This window comes from Tetrahymena thermophila (genome assembly GCF_000189635.1).
Source record: "Tetrahymena thermophila SB210 genomic scaffold scf_8253908, whole genome shotgun sequence".
NCBI classification, from domain to species: Eukaryota; Ciliophora; class Oligohymenophorea; order Hymenostomatida; family Tetrahymenidae; genus Tetrahymena; species Tetrahymena thermophila.
In genome coordinates this window covers 1-17,586 of record NW_002475972.1, presented here as the reverse complement: position 1 = coordinate 17,586, position 17,586 = coordinate 1, and the positions used below count along the sequence as shown (strand labels likewise).

At 18.8% G+C, this 17,586-nt stretch overlaps 5 protein-coding genes across 5 annotated transcripts in view; 2 read left to right on the top strand and 3 right to left on the bottom strand. All coding sequences in view use genetic code 6, as the record gives it.

Moving 5' to 3' along the window:
* TTHERM_000900631 (transmembrane protein, putative) overlaps positions 1-1,466 on the bottom strand; it is a gene marked incomplete at both ends in the record, with an annotated part of 3,374 nt that extends 1,908 nt beyond the window's left edge. The window contains 6 exons of the mRNA XM_012800818.1: positions 29-118; positions 413-502; positions 766-855; positions 1,129-1,184; positions 1,241-1,339; positions 1,440-1,466. Of these exons, the coding sequence (XP_012656272.1) occupies positions 29-118; positions 413-502; positions 766-855; positions 1,129-1,184; positions 1,241-1,339; positions 1,440-1,466 (452 nt within the window). The remainder of the gene's footprint in view (positions 1-28; positions 119-412; positions 503-765; positions 856-1,128; positions 1,185-1,240; positions 1,340-1,439) is intronic.
* Positions 1,467-1,706: 240 nt separating this feature from the next.
* On the bottom strand, positions 1,707-8,359 carry TTHERM_000900620 (kinase domain protein). Its single transcript, XM_012800817.1, has 22 exons — positions 7,717-8,359; positions 7,421-7,627; positions 6,066-7,302; positions 5,831-5,913; positions 5,676-5,771; positions 5,513-5,593; positions 5,360-5,458; positions 4,932-5,021; positions 4,724-4,804; positions 4,419-4,508; positions 4,195-4,284; positions 3,887-3,976; positions 3,672-3,761; positions 3,439-3,528; positions 3,193-3,294; positions 2,976-3,065; positions 2,766-2,855; positions 2,547-2,636; positions 2,335-2,427; positions 2,176-2,245; positions 2,022-2,108; positions 1,707-1,890 (listed from the first exon to the last, which is right to left on the bottom strand). Coding segments are annotated over exons 1-20 (3,093 nt in total). The 5' UTR covers positions 7,920-8,359; the 3' UTR covers positions 1,707-1,890; positions 2,022-2,108; positions 2,176-2,244.
* Positions 8,360-8,936: 577 nt separating this feature from the next.
* Positions 8,937-10,453, top strand: TTHERM_00900610 (transmembrane protein, putative; the record flags this gene model as incomplete). Its single annotated transcript, XM_001027034.2, has 3 exons — positions 8,937-9,448; positions 9,502-9,809; positions 10,020-10,453. 3 exons carry the CDS (start codon positions 8,937-8,939, stop codon positions 10,451-10,453), a joined length of 1,254 nt encoding a protein of 417 aa, XP_001027034.2.
* Positions 10,454-11,448: 995 nt separating this feature from the next.
* TTHERM_000900604 (hypothetical protein) lies at positions 11,449-12,220 on the bottom strand (the record flags this gene model as incomplete). Its single annotated transcript, XM_012800816.1, has 2 exons — positions 11,449-12,130; positions 12,195-12,220. 2 exons carry the CDS (start codon positions 12,218-12,220, stop codon positions 11,449-11,451), a joined length of 708 nt encoding a protein of 235 aa, XP_012656270.1.
* An 86-nt stretch (positions 12,221-12,306) lies between these two features.
* On the top strand, positions 12,307-14,041 carry TTHERM_00900600 (kinase domain protein; the record flags this gene model as incomplete). The annotated part of the gene is made up of 6 exons (XM_001027033.3): positions 12,307-12,445; positions 12,649-12,990; positions 13,095-13,271; positions 13,323-13,381; positions 13,446-13,568; positions 13,740-14,041. Coding segments are annotated over 6 exons (1,142 nt in total), but the record flags the coding sequence as incomplete, so codon positions are not given.
* Positions 14,042-17,586: the final 3,545 nt, after the last annotated feature.

Here is a 17,586-nt window from a genome sequence, read left to right as displayed (position 1 = left end):
CAATCCAAAACATATAAACCGTATTTACTTTAGATCTAGTGTCAAATTTTAGAGATTACTGCACTTTCCTAAACCACAACCTAATCCTGCTGCACCAATTGGGCCAATTTAATTATAACTTTTTAAATATTAAAGAAAAAATCAATAATTAATTAATTAGAAGGAGAAAATGAAAAAAAATAAAATAAAAAGAAATGAATTAATAAATAACAAAAGAAAAATTTGAAAATTAAAAATGAATTAAATTAACAAATGAAAAAAAAAACAAAAAAAAATATGCCTAATAATAACAATAATAATAATAAATTAAATAAAAAGCTAATAAATAAATTAATTAAAAGAATAATTGTATTCTATTATATTAATTTATATTAAAAATTATCACAATTTAAAACAAATAAATAGATTTTACTAAAGACAAAGTGTCAAATTTTAGAGATTAGTACACTTTTCTAAACCAAAACCTAAGCTTGATACACCTTAGTCACCAATATAATTACCACTTTTTAAATATTGAATAAAAATATGTATTTCATTTTATAGAAAGAAATAATGAAAGAAAATATGAGATAAAAAGAACTAAATTCATGAATTAGTAATAAAAAGAAAAGTTGAAAATAAAGAAATGATTAAATTAACAAAGAAAAAAAGAAAAATAAATCTAACAAAAAGTTAGTAAAAAAATTAAAAGAGTTAGATATATTGTTTTAAATTCGTTTTTAAATATAAAAATATCACAATCCAAAACAAATAAACTGTTTTTACCCAAATTCAAGTTACAAATATGTTAGATTAGTGCACTTTCCTAAACCTGAGCCTAAGTCAGATGCACCAATTGCACCAATTTAATTTCCCCTTTTTAAATATTGAAGAAAACATAATAAGTAAATTCTTTAGTTAGAAAGAAAAATGAAGAAAAAGTATCATATTATAAAAAATTAATAATTTTTTATCAAAATAAAAATTTGGTGAAAATTAAGTTAAAATAATCAAAAAAATATTTGTAAAAATAAAATTAATATATTTAGATTATAATTTCTATTAGAAAAATAATTTGCAAATAACTTGAAAATTAAAGATAAAAAAATATTAATAATAACAAAATTAATATTAATAAATTAAATATACTTCTTCTAAATATCAATATGGAGGATCTAATGAGATTAAATTGAAGAGTTTAAAAACTTTTTTTATTATTAAAAATAAATTTAAACAGAATTAATAAAAAATAAATAATTACTTTTTCTAGATCGTCGAAAAATATTTTCTGTTATATCATTTATTTTTTTTTAAGTATTGAACAGCAATTTTTGAAATTGTATATTAAAAAATTAATTTACTTTTATTTCAAATGAATTTTAGATAAAAATAACAAAAAAAATTTTATAATTATTAAATATAAATTAAGAAATAAATTTGTTTTAAGGAAGACATATAACAAAAAACTTAATCTAACTAACACTCATAATTAAATCTTAATATTTTTATTAAAAACTTATTCTTAAAAATATAGTAAGAATGAAAGATGGGTAGTCATATGCTGAAGAAATTCTAGTAGTTAAAGTACATACATTTTTTAAAATCAATTTTCAAAAAAAATTTTGATGATTTTGAAAAAAATACATCCCCCAATATTTTTAGAACCTTTAAATAAATGATCATTTTTTTTTAATTAAGACTCTTGTCTAAAAAATAAATAATATAGATCTGCTAATAAGATTAAATGAAAGAAGAATCTATTATTAACTTTACTATGTTATACAATATATAAATGACGAAATAAACTATTTAATATTTTTTAGCAATAGAAATATGAAGATTAAAGTTATACATTTTTTAATATAAATAATAAAATTTGTTTTTCATTTTGTCAGAACTGATTTTATTTTACTAATAAAATAAAATTGTAATAAATATTTAATTAATCTAATAAATAATTTAAAAAAACTAAATGCAAAAGAATTAAAATAAGTTTCTTTTAAGGGTTTATACAGATGAAAAAAACAAAAAAAAATAATTACTCTAAAATTTAATTCAAAGGAAATATTCTTTGAAATAATTCAAAGAGTAGAATGCATCTTTTACTACTCCAATACTTCACTGATATGCTTTTTTTTTTTAATAATAACAATAAATTATTTTATTAATATAATATAAATAAAAAGGAATAATTACCCTATATCAAGATCTAACTTGGATATAAATTTATTGCTATCTAAAACATTTAATAAGTTATTTACTCCTTCTATATTAAATTTATTAAAAATAAAATTAATTATTTAATTAATTAGAAAAAATGAATTTATTCTTATAAAAATAAAGATTAAAAATTACCAAAACTCTAACTTCAATTAAGTAATTCTTTAGCAATTTTCTAAAGAATATTGTATTTTCTATGCTCGATATTTTGTAATTCGATTATTGTCACTAATAAAATTTGATAATTAAATAATTTTATAATTAAAATAGAAAACAAAAAAGATTTACAATATTTTTGTTAAAATAAATTGATGTAAATATAAATATTTAAAAAATTTAATTGTTACTTTAAATTTAGACTTAATTTAGAAATATTTTAACAATTTTCTACAACACTTCCTAAAAACTAAATCCCATCATCATTTATCTCATTATTTCTAAAAAATTAAATATTTGAAGGAGATTTAGGAAATAAAAATAAATTTAAAAACTTAAATTATGTTCCTTTAAAAAATATTAGATAATCTCTATTAAATTAAAGCAAAAAATGAAATTAAGAAATTTACCTAAAAGCTAGATCGAGTTATTGAAGTTTATCATATTTTTCAATAAATTTTGCAATATATTTTAATCCAAAAGGCCCAACATTACCACTACTAAAATCAAAAAATAAAAATATTAGATTGAAAATTTATAAATAGAAAATAGATAAAAATAAAAATTATAATAATAGAAAAAAAAATCTTAAAAATAACCAAAATTTAATTAGCAATTACCAATATTCTAGATTTAAATAAGTAAGTTTTTTATTTTATTCAACATTTAGTTCTTCATTTACAAAATCTTCATCACGAATTTTATTTAAACTAAAATAAAGATAATAAAAAAAAGTAAGTTTTCAAAAAACTAATTTAATTGGAAATTATTATCCAATAATTAAAATATATTTCTCAAAATATTACAAAAAGAAAAGTCTAAAATTAAAAAAATTACGATAAATTTAGAATTAAGTGAGTCATTTTTTGACACTTTAATAGACCTTAAAATAGAGTAACGATTGCGTCCTTAGAGTTTTCTTTTTTAAGACCACAACAACTTAAAAAAATTAAAATAAATTAAATAAGTAATATGAAAATAAAAATAAAAAATTTGTTAATAATTTCGGTAAATTAAATTTAAGAAATAAAAGTAACTTATGTAAATAATAAATATTTTTATAGAAAAAGCTAAAATAATTACCTTATATTTAAATTTAGTTGAGTAATATTTTAACAGTTTATTAAACCATTTGCTAAATACCATATTCCTTCATACCCAATTTCAATTTTACTAATTTAATATTAATTAATAAAATCTGATGATAATGCCTAACAAAAAAGATATTTAAAAAATAAATACATTTAATTAAGATAAATTAATTAAAATGATTTATTTTTTTTAGAGAAGTAAAAAAAATAAAGAAAATTAATTACTGAAAATTGAGAGTCAGCTTAACAATATTTTTATATTTTTATAGACCTTATCCTATACTTATTCCTGCTTATTTAGCTCTTCTATTAAAACTAAAAAAAATAAATAAATAAAATATATTTAATATTAAATAAAAGATAAAGAAATTGAAAAATAGCTTCAACAAGTTTCTTAGGTAGTTATTTTTTATTATTAAATAATAAATAAAGAAAATTACGATAAATCTAGATTCAATTCAGCAATATTTTCACTTCTTTTTAAAGCTTCATTTAAATATATTACTCCTCTTTCTCCTACTTAATTTGAGCTAATAGATATAATTTATTTATTTAAATAGAAAATTTAATATAAAATTAAAAATAAATTTAGCTAGCCAATCAATTAAATAAAATAAAAAGTTGTAAATAAATTATTTTTAATTATACAAAACATAAGATTTACAATAAAAGTAAATTTATTTGACTTAGTTAAAATAATAAATTTTAAATAAATTATTTCTAATTATGAAAAAAGCTTAAAATTTACAATAAATGTAGATCTAATTTAGTTATACTTTTGTTCATTTCTATAAAACTTGCTAGTTATTATATACCTTCAGAGCAAATTTAATTGTTACTAAAAAATAAATAAATAAATAATTAATTAAATTTTTAAAAAGAATATTTTTGCATAAATTATTTAAATCAGCCAAAATACATTTGTAAGAACTATTTAATAGCAAAAAAAGCATTTAAAATTTAGAAAATTACTTCAAATTCAAATTTAATTGAGTTAAATATTGACACTTCTTTAATGATTATGTTAAGGTGAGTACTTTATTAACATCAATTTTATTGAAGCTAAAATTTTTAATAAATAAATGTTTTTAAAGGAAATGAACTAAAAGTATTTCTTAATTTAAATTTACAAATTATTAAATTAATTTATTTATTTAACATAATTTGACACTATGTATGTATATAAATAAAAATCATTATTTTTAAAAAATTTAAAATACAAAAAAATAATAAATAAGTTGATTTCCAAAGAGAATAAAAAGAAATAGAAAAATTACAATAAATTTAGATTAAGATGACTTACGTTTTTAAATTTTTCTAAAAAAATGTTAGTTTTCTTTTAATATTCTTCATCTTCGCTTTATAAATAAATAAATAAAAAAGATTAAACTTATAAAGCTAGAAATTAAATGCAAAAATTGAATTAATAAGAAGATTTTCTTATGTTCAATGAAATAAAAAGAAATATTAACTTAAAAATATTACCTTAATTGAAGATACAAATAAGCAAAATTTGAGCTATTTTTCATTTTGTGTTCAAAATTATCTGCTCTTTTTTTTGTCAATATTTCGAGGCTAAATAAATGAAATAATTAAATTAAGAAAAACTAATAAATAACTTTTGTATTTTGAAATTTAAATTAAAATAATTTACATACTTACTTACATGTAGTAAAGATTTATTTAAAATCAAATAAAATAACTTTGTTTTTAATATGATATTTCAAAATAAAAAATAAAATATAAATTTGTAATTAATATAAAAGTTAAAGAATTAAAAGTAAAAATTAAGCTTTTTTTTTAAAGTGTAAATATAAAAAAATTATTTAAATTTAAAATATTTAATAGAAAAATAAATTAAGAAAATTGAAGAAATATTGTTTTAAATAAAATTCGTTAATTAAGATAAATACCTCAAATTTTGATTAAATTAATCACCATTTTTAAGCTGATTTAGATACTAGTAAGTGTTTTTAAAACCTTCTTTATTTTCTATGTATAATTCTGCCTCGCTATAATTTTTATAATAATTTTAAATTGGTTTAAAATTAATATTTAACAATTACTTAAAATATATTTTTATTTATGTGAATTTTTAAATGAATTTCTCAAAGTCATCTACAATATCTTCTTTAATTATGTTTTTTCTAAGATAATTAAATTATTTTGTTTATTTATATGAATCTGTTCAACAAATTATCATTTAATAATTAAAAGATTTAAAGTTACTCCCAATAAATAATTAATTCAGTAGGCTATTCACTATTTAATTATATTTCTTTGATTATATTAGCAAATCCATCTATTTCAATGTTTTTATTAAAGCTTTAAAAAATATTAAACATTTATTTTAAAAATACTTTTATAAATTTAAAAAATGTTACTTCAAGTAAAAAAAGAAAACATCAATAATACTCAATAATTCTATTTATCTTTTAACATTTGGTTAAATTACTATCTCTGTTTACTTTTATAATTTTAATTAAATTAATTTTTATTTGCTAAAATTTAAATATGTTTTATTATTGATTATTTGAAGAATATTTTTTAAAATTTATTTGTAAGAAAAGTTATTCATTTCAACTAAATTTAGAATTATAATTTCGAATATTTATTTACTTATAAATTGAGATAGCGATTAATTTCAAATCCTATTTCCTTAATAAAAGTACGATCTAATTTATCTTAAATATTCAATAACTATTCACTGAATAGATAATGAATTAACTAACAATCAGATCTTTAATGAATTGCTTCTTTGACCATTTAATTATTAACAATATTTTTGATAAATTTTTATACAAATTCTTTGATTTAACTTTAGGGATTAAGATATTCAAATTTTTCTATAACTTATTAGAGAGTTCTTCCTAATGAATAAACATCAGATTTATAACTTATATTATTTGTATCATTTTTCTATTCATATGATGAATATTTATCTGAAATACCTCTTACTACCATATTTTTGCCATTCTCATAAATTTAAGAAATTCCAAAATCGATATAAATATAGTTTCCTCTATCATCAATTAAAATGTTATCAGGTTTTATATCTAGATGCAAAATTTCTTTAATTTTCAAATCTATTAATCCTTGGATTAGATCAAAAATTATCTTTATAAATTTTTCATCTGTAAATTTATTTTCATTTTAGTTAAATTGTAATAACTCTTACCACAAACTTTATTAATATTTTTTATGGATAAATATATGTAAATTGTCATCTATTTTTATGTGTTCAACCAATTATATAAATTTTTTAAAATTTATTAATTTGGCAAATATTTTCTTTTGATTTTCAATTAACTCATTTGTTGATGAAAAAATTATTTTTATTATTTATTCTTGATTATTTTAATCTTCATAAATTAAGGATTCACCTCCTTTTCCAATTTAAGAACCTAAAGCATAATTATTTAGTTTTTTAATAATATCTTATTTAAATTATTTAAATTTGTTTTCTAATTCTATACATTCATCTTATGAAACTTATTAAAAGTTTTTATTCTAAACTTAAGAATATGAAAGATTAGATTTAAGTTCATGAAGTTATAGTTCATAGCTGAAACGAGGAGAAGAACATTAATTTGATATTTATTCAGTTAATTCAGCAGGTATTTATTTTTAATCACATGATGAACTTTAAAATATTTGTTCTTTATCACGACAATCAGAGCTAAATTTTTATAACTAAATGGTTATTTCCCTTCTTTCAGATGACTCTTAAATTTTATTTGATGAAAATTTGGAAGATATTATTGTTAATAGATCTTAATTTGGATGTAAGTAACGTCCCTCTCCCTCTATTAAAATTGCTTAATTATTATTTCTCATACTAGAGTTGTGCTTTCTTCTTTTAATTTAAAATAGAATTATTTAAAAAAAATTATATTTAAAAGTAAATTTAGATCATTTTTATTTATTCTAAAAATTAAATTTTTAATCATATGAGTGTAAATAAATTTTAATACGTTTGTTCTTTATCGCGGGAATCAGAGCTATATTTTAATACCTAAATAAATACTTCCCTTAAAGACCTATCAGATAACTCTTAATTTTTATTTGAAGAATTTTGGGAAGACATTTATGTTTTTGAATCTTAATTTGGATTTGGATGATAGTACTATCCATTTATTAAAGTTGGTTAATAAATATTATTCATACAAAAGGTGGACTTTCTTTTAATTTAAAATAAAATTATTTAAAAATAATTATATTTAAAAATAAATTTAGATCATTTTTATTTATTCTAAAAAATTTAATTTACTTTGTCTTTTAAAATTTCTTTTTTTTATCAGAATATATTTTTTATCTATTCTTTTTAACTTATTGATTAATTTCTTTAATCTTAACTAATACCTAAATTTTATGACTTTAATCAATTTACTTTTTCTTTTATTTTTTTAGTTCCCTCAATATTAATTAATTAGACCAATCATTGATTATTTTAACCTTTTACTTTGAGATCATTAATTTTAATTCATTCTTCAATATTCATTCATTTAATATAATCCTCATAAATTTTTTTATTTATTTTTTTGTTTTCCTACATTTTTAATTTCAAATTTATCTTTCATACTAAAATATTTTAAACTCAGCTATAAACTTTTTAGTTAATAAAATTTATTACAAATTTGAGATACTTTAAATTTATAACATTATTTTTAATATCTTATTATTTAAATAAATAAATAAATTAATATGAGAAAATTTATTATTTTATTTTATAAGAAATAATATAGCACTTCCATGAATTAAATTCTTAAGAAAGCTAAGATGCAATAATTTAATTAATGGAAAAGCTATAAATATGTTTATAATAGTTTTTTGTTTTATATATATATATAGACGCGCAAAAAAAGGTATTGGGGTATTAGGAGGAGGCCTCATAATTTTTTTAAAAGATTATGATCTGCAAACACTCTTCTTATAATAAAAATTTTAGAATAGATAGTAAATCATGATTATTAAACATATTTAATTATTTAATTTTCCTATTGAAAAAATTATTCAAAATTTATTTTAAAAAAGCAGTAATAAAAGAAAGATATTAAAATATAAGTATTTATTGAAATTTGGATTTTAAAAGGTATTTTTATTTCTATATGATTTAAATATAAAATAGAAGGAGATCTAATAAGACAAATAATAAAAAAGATAATTCAAATGAATAATCTATAACTTAAATGTGAAATAGAAGGAGATTAAATAACACAGATAATAAAAAAGATTCATCAAAATGATTAATTTTTGGCAAATTAATTAAAATATAAATACCTAATCATCTAGATAGATCTTTTTATGCGGATCTATTAATTAATAATATAAATAAAATTAATTAATAACACAATAAACCTAATTAATTTTAATTTGTGAATTAAAAATTAGGTAAATTGAATATTTATCTAAGTAGATATTTAGTCAGACACATCAATAGACCGATCGATAAAATCCAATAATAATAATAATAATAATTTATCTTCAAATATGACTAATTTCTTTAGTTAGACATATGTTAAGCACTTTATTTGGACCTAGATATAAGCTTCAATTGCTTTTATACTTATAACTTACTTTGTTATATCTGGAACTGATATTGCTTGGCAAATATGCAATTGGATACCTGTACTATTTTTTTACATGCTCCTCTAGTTTATTTTAATTTGGTACCCTAAAAGAGACCTAACTTTTGTATTTAATGCCTGCAACTATCTTATTTTAATATCTTGCTTACCAACTTTTGTGTATTATTATTTTATTATACTACTCCCTTCTTCTGAGTTTAAAAGCTTAGAGTTTAAATAGGTAGAAAACTGCGTAGTTTCTGGAATTACAAAGACAAGTTTAGATGGTAATGAAGCTTATTCCCTTACTTACATAAATTTTGAATAAAATGGAGTTTCATACCTAGGATCGGGATGTCTTACAAATTAATACTAAGCATACTCACTAAATCCTATTCCTCCATACAAAACCTTAAAAATGAACGAGACATTTGAGTAATTAATTTAATGCATTTTTTAAAGAAAATTCTATTTATTTTTTTGGATAGATGTGGCCCTGGAGTTGTAGATTATCCTAAAGGAAACCCATTTAACAATACTAATGTCACTGATATCTATCATAGATTCAGACTATTAAGAGGAGGTGGAAGTGGTGGCCATGGGGGTGGTAGTGGTGGCCATGGGGGTGGTGGTGGTGTCCATGGGGGCGGAAGTCATTTTGGTGGCGGATATAGAGGTTGTAGTAGTCATTATTCTTCAATAGAAGAATACTTTAAAAATAGACCTTCTAACAGAGTACACTCTTATGATCCTGTTTATGGTAATAGATATCATCCCTATCCTTATTATGGAAAAGGTATTTATTATTTATTTATTTATTTATTTATTTATTTATTTATAATAATTAATTTAAAATATTTCATATTGCTTAATATCAACAATTTATCTTAAATTTAATTAAGCTCAAATTCTAATTGATTTTGAATGCATTTGAAAATAAATAATATTAAATGAGTTTCTTTTGAGTTTATAAAATTTTTATTGATTTATTGATTTATTTTTTTAGATATAGATTCAAACTGCAAATAATAGTTTACTTTTAGCTAAGTAAAATTACCTACCTGGCTGTGTTCAGATGAAAATAGTAATTTCAAAGATTTGGTAACTCCAAGAACTTGCTGGGTACATTATTATAATCAAAAAAAGGGACAGGCTCAATAAAATGCTTAAAGCAGATTAAATTAGAGATAATTATAGGAGTTAGCATTTATAACTTTTGAATACCCGCTTTACTATCCAAAAAAAAGTTTTAATTTTATAATAGTTTTTATTTACTTTCCATTAATTTTAACAATAAACAGTATATTTTAATACACTTCAAATGTTATTGTTTTAAAGCTTCATAATCAAGATAATTAAGCGGAAACAGATAATATAAATCAATAGAGAGAAGTCAATAATAAAAATAGTATTGAAATGTTATTAATTAATTAATAATGAATAAATGAAATATACTTATTTATATATTTGTTTTCATATTAATTTATTTCAATTAATTTTCTACTTTAATAAAAAATTTTTAATGCTGAATTTATTTTAAATAAACAAATTTCTATTTAATTTTCTTAAATTTAGGTTGATAAAAATGTTAATTTTTCTTTTAATTGATTGATAAATTATGTTTAATAAAGAGGGTCTGTCTAAAAACAGATGAGTATTTTCGTCAAAATCATAAAAATTTTTCTTAGGAAAAATTTATAAATTAATTCTTAATTACTGCAGAATTGCCCCCAAATTCTTCCTGTATTTTGGCTACCCCACTTACTCCAAAAAATTTAGCTAATTTAAAAAAATGTTGATGTAAAAAAATTATTTATTTTTGAAATTAAAATCAATTAAATTATTAATTAATTATAATTCTATTATGAAATATCAAAATTAAATACATTTTTTAATAAAAAACTAAAAAATCTATTTCATAATAAGTGGTATACAGGCCACGAAATTTTTGTATGCCATTTTTCTATATGTATATATTTATATATTTTTATATTATTTTGATATAGATTGAAGTCCATATCTTGTAATAAAAAGAAAATATATTTAGAGGAAAGAAGGTTTCAAAACTAACTAAATTTAAGTAAAATAGCTTATTGTACATATAATTATATTAAAGCTCTTCTAATTAAATAATTCAAGTGAAAGATAGCTTTTTTTATAATTTATTTACCATATTCAAAAAAAGACATAAATTTGTTTTGTGAGTTTTATGGATATTTATTTAAGTAAAAGATACAGCTTATTAATAGCTACTTCTAACTTTAGAGTAGGTTTAAGGTAGAAAATAATTTACTTTTTTAGCTTTTGTTACATATTTTTCAAGTTATTGGCTATTCATATCAAGAGATAATTTTATTATCCACTAATCTTTTATTCAAAAATGCATTTTTTAATGAAATTTCAAAGGAATAACAAAAGTTGGCTTTTTGCTCTATTCATTATTTAACTACTTTTGGGTGGGTTTTTTAAAAAAAATGGTGAGGTATTTTATCTAATATAAGTAACTTATTGTATCTATTTAAGCAATTACATTTTTTCCTTTGTTGATTGGCTCTTAATATTTAAAAATAAGATAATGCTTGAGCATTTTTAAATTTTATTTAAGAAAGAAAAGAGTTTTTTAATTAGCTCTAGTTTAAAAACTAGGCGCGAGAATACCAATATCTATTTATAGTCTTACAATTTATTGTTTTTTACATTAAAATTTGTGAAAAGTTTTGCATCCATTAATTTAATTATCTATATTATAAATTATATTTTATTTTTGCAACTTTAAAATAATGGTGCCATTTATTCATATTTTATGAAGACATTAATAAATTTTAATGAATGATAAATATTATTTAGTTTAAAATAGAAACTGATTTTATAGTCAAATATTTTAATAATGACTAACAATTCAAGTTCTAAGCTTCTTTACTTTTATGTATTACTAAAGCTATTTCTCTTTCTTTCTTTCTTTCTTTCTTACTTTATTTATTTTACACGCATTAGTCTGCTAATATAATTAATTATGTCATTTTGCATAACTTTGTGATTAAGATGATGAAAAGTTGGATATTTAAATCTTATTTATAAAATGATGAAATTTTTAATGCGTATTATTTTAATTTTTATCTAAGAATAATATGATTTGAGTCAAATATTCTTTTTAAATAAATAAATTAATTAATTAATTTACATCAGATTTTTACAAAAAATAAGCATTTAAAAACTTAAGAAATATTGTTTATTGGAATATATTAAATTAATTCAAATTAAATTGTTAGAAAAAAATAGTGAGATATTAAAAAATGAATACAATCAGCTAAAATCTTGTAGGATACGAAGAAGCTAAATATAAGCTTGCATAGCATCTTCAAAACAGGAAAAAAATCAAAGAAATGTACAAAATGAAGGGTCTAGAAATGCTCGATAAGCCTGAGTTAGTCTGTAAAAAATATTTAAATTAATATTAATTTTTTATGAATAGATTGATAATTAAATATAAATATTGAAATATTAATTTAAACTTGCATTCACATTTTATTAAAATTTAAACATTTAATCTTTAAAAATAAAACCAAATCATGTATTTAATAATTTACTCCACCTGTGTTGGTTCTAATCAAATTTTATCTTAATTTTAACAAAAGTTTCTGATATATAAGAACCTAAGTTAAAGCCTTATTAAGCTTCAATCTATTAGATTATGAAAAGCGAATTAACTAAAAAAGGCTACTCTGATTTTAGGTATTTAGGACAGGGATCATCAGGATTAGTTTTGTTAGCAAAAGATTCGAAAACCAACATGAGGTATGCCATCAAAGGTGTTTAAGTTAGAGATCCTCACGGAAATTTTGACTAAGATATTTACATTCAAGTGAAACGAGAAATAGAAATACTCAAAACATGTAGAGACTCTCCTTACGTAATCAGTCTTTTAGATTAATTTGAGGGATAACAATTTAGTTACTTAGTTCTAACTGAGTGTTAAGGTAAAAATAATAATAAATTAATTAATTAACTAATCAATTAATCAAACCCCTTAACTTCAAGTTTTTAATGTGAACTTAAATGCTATCAATAAATAAATAAAAAGGAACTCTCACCTAAATTATAGAAAGGAACAAAAACAAAAGACTGAATGAAATATCAGCAATCAAATACGCTAGTGATATTGCTCAAGGTCTCTACTACATTCACTCTAAGAGTTGCCTTTTAAATGATCTGAAAGCGGATAATATCTTAATTGACTATCATGGAAATGCAGTTCTTTGTAAATTTTTAGAAAATCTTGATTGATTTTCTATAAAAGTATATTAAATAGGTGATTTTGGTACAGCAGATAACCAAATAAACATATCTGGCTATTCTATCAATCAATATGTATGCACTCATATTTTTATCATATTAAAGAGACATTCAAATAATTCAATTCAAAAAATTAAAGATGGGAAACATCTTGTATCAAGCACCAGAGAGCTTAGACCCAGCTGAACCATTCATAGGTAAGGTTTATCATGATGAATATTTAAAATTAGGTGTTAGTGTGAGACAAGAGCCAAGCTAGAGAGTAAATATTTTATTTAAATTATTTCTTAATTAATATGATTTATTAATTAATTTAAATAGAGTGAAGCATTTTCTTTAGGTATTCAATAAAATGAAAAATAAATATATTATTTGTTTTTATTTAACAAAAATAAATTATTAAAAAGGATATCTAATATATACACTTGTCTAGGGAATAGATTTTAATTTAATATCAAATAAGCACAAACCATTAAATTATGATGCTGAATTTAAAAATTTTGTTTATCACAAATAACTTAAATATATTATTGATGGATTAACTAATTTTGTTCCAAAAAATAGAATGACTATTAAGGAGGCTTTAATTATTTTAAAAGGAATTATTTCTATTGAATTTTAGTTAGATGACATGCTTATTGAGACGATAGATGGAAACACTCAGCAGTTTGCAAGTTCACTCAAAAATGAAATTGAGTTTGTTAAAGATTTGTCAAATAAGTTTTACCCTATCATGTATATATATTGCTATTATCAAATAATTATTTCTCTAGTAGGAAATATAAATTTATTTGTAGAATAACAAATATTATTTTTTAAATTTAAAGAAAACTTAAAAGAAATAAAAAAGAGGTATCTATCGAGATAAATAGGTTTCTAACCTATAAAAACAAAAAAAATTAATAAAAAATGTTTAATCAAAATTTAGTTTTTTAATGAAAAAATCCAATTTTTTAATCAAACATTTAATTTTTAGAGTTAATCATTTTTTTCATTCATTTTATATGTAAAAAAAAAATAATTCAAGATTAAATGTTTGAGAAAAAAAATATTTATATTTCTTCATCAAAAAACAAATTAAATCTTTTATTAAACATTTTTTACTTATTTTTTTGTTTGTTCAGGTTCGAAACCTATTTATTTCGATAGATAGATACCTCTTTTTTTTTATTTCTTTTAAGTTTTTTTAATTTTATTAAATAATATTTATTTATTAAGAGTTCTACTAAATAAATCTATATTTCTTATTCGAGTATAAAAATATTTGTTTGTTTGTTAGTTAGTTTATTCTATCTAATCTACCTCTTTTGTTAAATTTTTTAAAGTAAAAACTAGCAGACGTTATAGTAAGAGTTAAAAGAAGACCATCAAAAAAGATAATATGTTAATTGAAATATTTTATTCAAAATGTCATCAATTTATTCATTCAAAATAAATTATAAAAAGGAGGCAAAAATATAAGAATTTTTGAAAATAAATCTCTAACTATAATAAAGAATTAATGAATAAGAAAAAACAATTAAAGATTTATTAAGCCAATTGAATTAATTTTAGAATTAGTTTATGAATGAAAATTAGATTATGATGATGCCAACAATGAAAACGAATAACAAGTAACATTTTTATTTTTAAGAAATTAAAAAATAGGAAAAGAAAGATGAATTGCTAAAAGAAAAAAACTAATTTTAAATTCAAAAAATAAGTTTTTAATAGAAACCAATAAAATTATTATGAAAAAGAAAATATACGCTTTTCATCAGTTTGTTTATTAAGATAAATTAATTAATTTTAATATTATAAAAAATAGCATGTAATTAATTTCTTTTGAAAATGATGAATTAACTAAGCAAAAATAATTAACTAAAAAAACAAACTGACTGCTAATAATTTATTTAAATTTATTTGAAAAACCTTAAAAATTAATCTATCTTCCATTTAAAAACTCCTAGAAAGTAAATTAATTCCTTCGATTACTTACTAGATTATTAATTTAATCTCATATTTCAATAGCAAGTATATTTATAATTAATTAATTAATTAATTAATTAATTATTCTTCACTTTTTTAAAATTATCTTAACCTATTGTATTTAGAGCACAAAGAAAGATGTAATTTTATTCAGTCAATTTTAACATATCCAAAATTTTTTTATTTAAAAGAAAGTAAATAAATAAATAAATAACTTTGAAAATCATGATCAAATATTCATAATCATATTCTTTTAGAGGGTTAGATTTTTATCTATTGCTTTTACTTAATTCCTTTCTTTCTCTAATATAGATTGTAATCACTCGTCCTTTCCTTAAAAATACTATATTTACTTATATATTCAAAATAGCATGTAAAGTTTTTATCACAAAATGCTGAATTAACTTTCATTTTCAAAATAGCGAGTAATTAATTAATATTTTAGAATGATTTTTTGTGAGAAAATGAATGCTGAATAAATTAACTTTCATATTCAAAATAGGATGTAATTAATTTTTTAGAATTGTTTTTCGATTATATACAAGATATTTACATAATCTTAAGATATCTTTTATTGAGTGATAGTTGTATTTGATATTGTAGAATGAATGAATATTCTTTATTTTAAGTTTTTATAATCTAATATTTATTTTAAATATTTTAGATAAAAAAATTAATTTAAAAAAATTGTAAATATTGTAAAAAAAAATATAGATAGATATTCATCCATTTGATTCTTGAAAAAAGTAAATATAAAAATTCAAAGATTTTATTTAGATTCTGATAAAAAATAAATATTCAAAATAGAATCTAGAATTTTATTTTATTTAAAAATTTTCGATAAATGAATTTTAATAAATTAATAATTATAATGAAATCATTTTTTTATCTACTTATAATTTTATTATCTTCTAACTTAAAGAAAAATGTTTAAAGATAAAATTACTATCACACACAACAAAAAAATATTTAAAAAATAAAAGTAATTTCAATTAAATATTAAGATTTCTTAGTATTATTTATTTACTCAAATTTAAGATATTTTAATATTATGCTATTTCTTTCTTGTATATAATATTATTTTTAACCAGAAAATAAATGCTGAATTAATTAATTAATTAACTTTAATATTCAAAATAGCTAGTAATTAATATTTTAGAATTATTTTTGATGAAAAAATAAATAAATGCTGAGTTAACTAACTTCCATATTCAAAATAGCATGTAATTATCTAATATTTTAGAAAGATTTTTGATGAGAAAATAAATGCTGAAATATATTTCATATTCAAAATAGCGAGTAATTAATTAATTAATATTTAAATTCATTTTTAATGAGAAAAAAAATAAATGAAGAATTAACTTTTATATTAAAAATAGAGTGTAAAATATATATTTGGAAGAGGCGAATAAGTTATATTTATTATTGGAAAATAGATAGTAATAAATATTTTAAAGAGTCACTTATAAATATTTTCTAAATAATCAATTAGGGAGTAATCTATATTATTTGATTCTTTTATTTTTTAGAAAATGCTGATTTAAATTATATAGTATTAAAAAGAGGAAGTAATAATTTTAGTCAAATAAATAATTGTTGATGAGTTAGTTATTTTTAAATTTTGAATAGGATGTAATATAATATTTGTGATTTGTTAATAAATGAGTTTATTATATGAATTAGTGGGTATGAATTTATTTATAATTTTTTTAATTATTGTATGATTAATATTTAAAAATAGATAGTAAATATTATTTTGATTTTAAAATACCGAATAAATAGATCAATCAATAATCGTTTTAAATAGCATGTAAATATTATCTTTCTTTGATTAAAAATAATCATAAAATAATTATTTTTAATTTAAAAAAGCAAGTAAATATTAGATACTAGTTAAAATAAATAAGATTAATTGCATTAAATAAATAATTAAAATAGACAGTATATTTATTTTGAGAAGAATTTGTATTGAAAGAATCAAAATAAATTATTTTAAAAAAGTGAAGATTGGTTGTAAATTAATAAATAATTTTAAATAAATTTTGAAGAAATAAAAATAATCTAAACATTATAAAAAGGCGGTAATGAAATTGAGCATTCATTCAGAAATTTAAAATTAAATTTGATAATTAAAATAGAGAGTAATATATATATATTTTAAAGTTCATTTAAAGATTATTCAAAGATAAATTTATAATTCAAATAGGAAAAATGGGTAAAATATGAAGAAAAAGAAAAATCTAGCAACAAAAAATTGAATTAAATATTAATTAGGATGTAAATAATTAATTAATTGTATAGCAAAAAGAAAA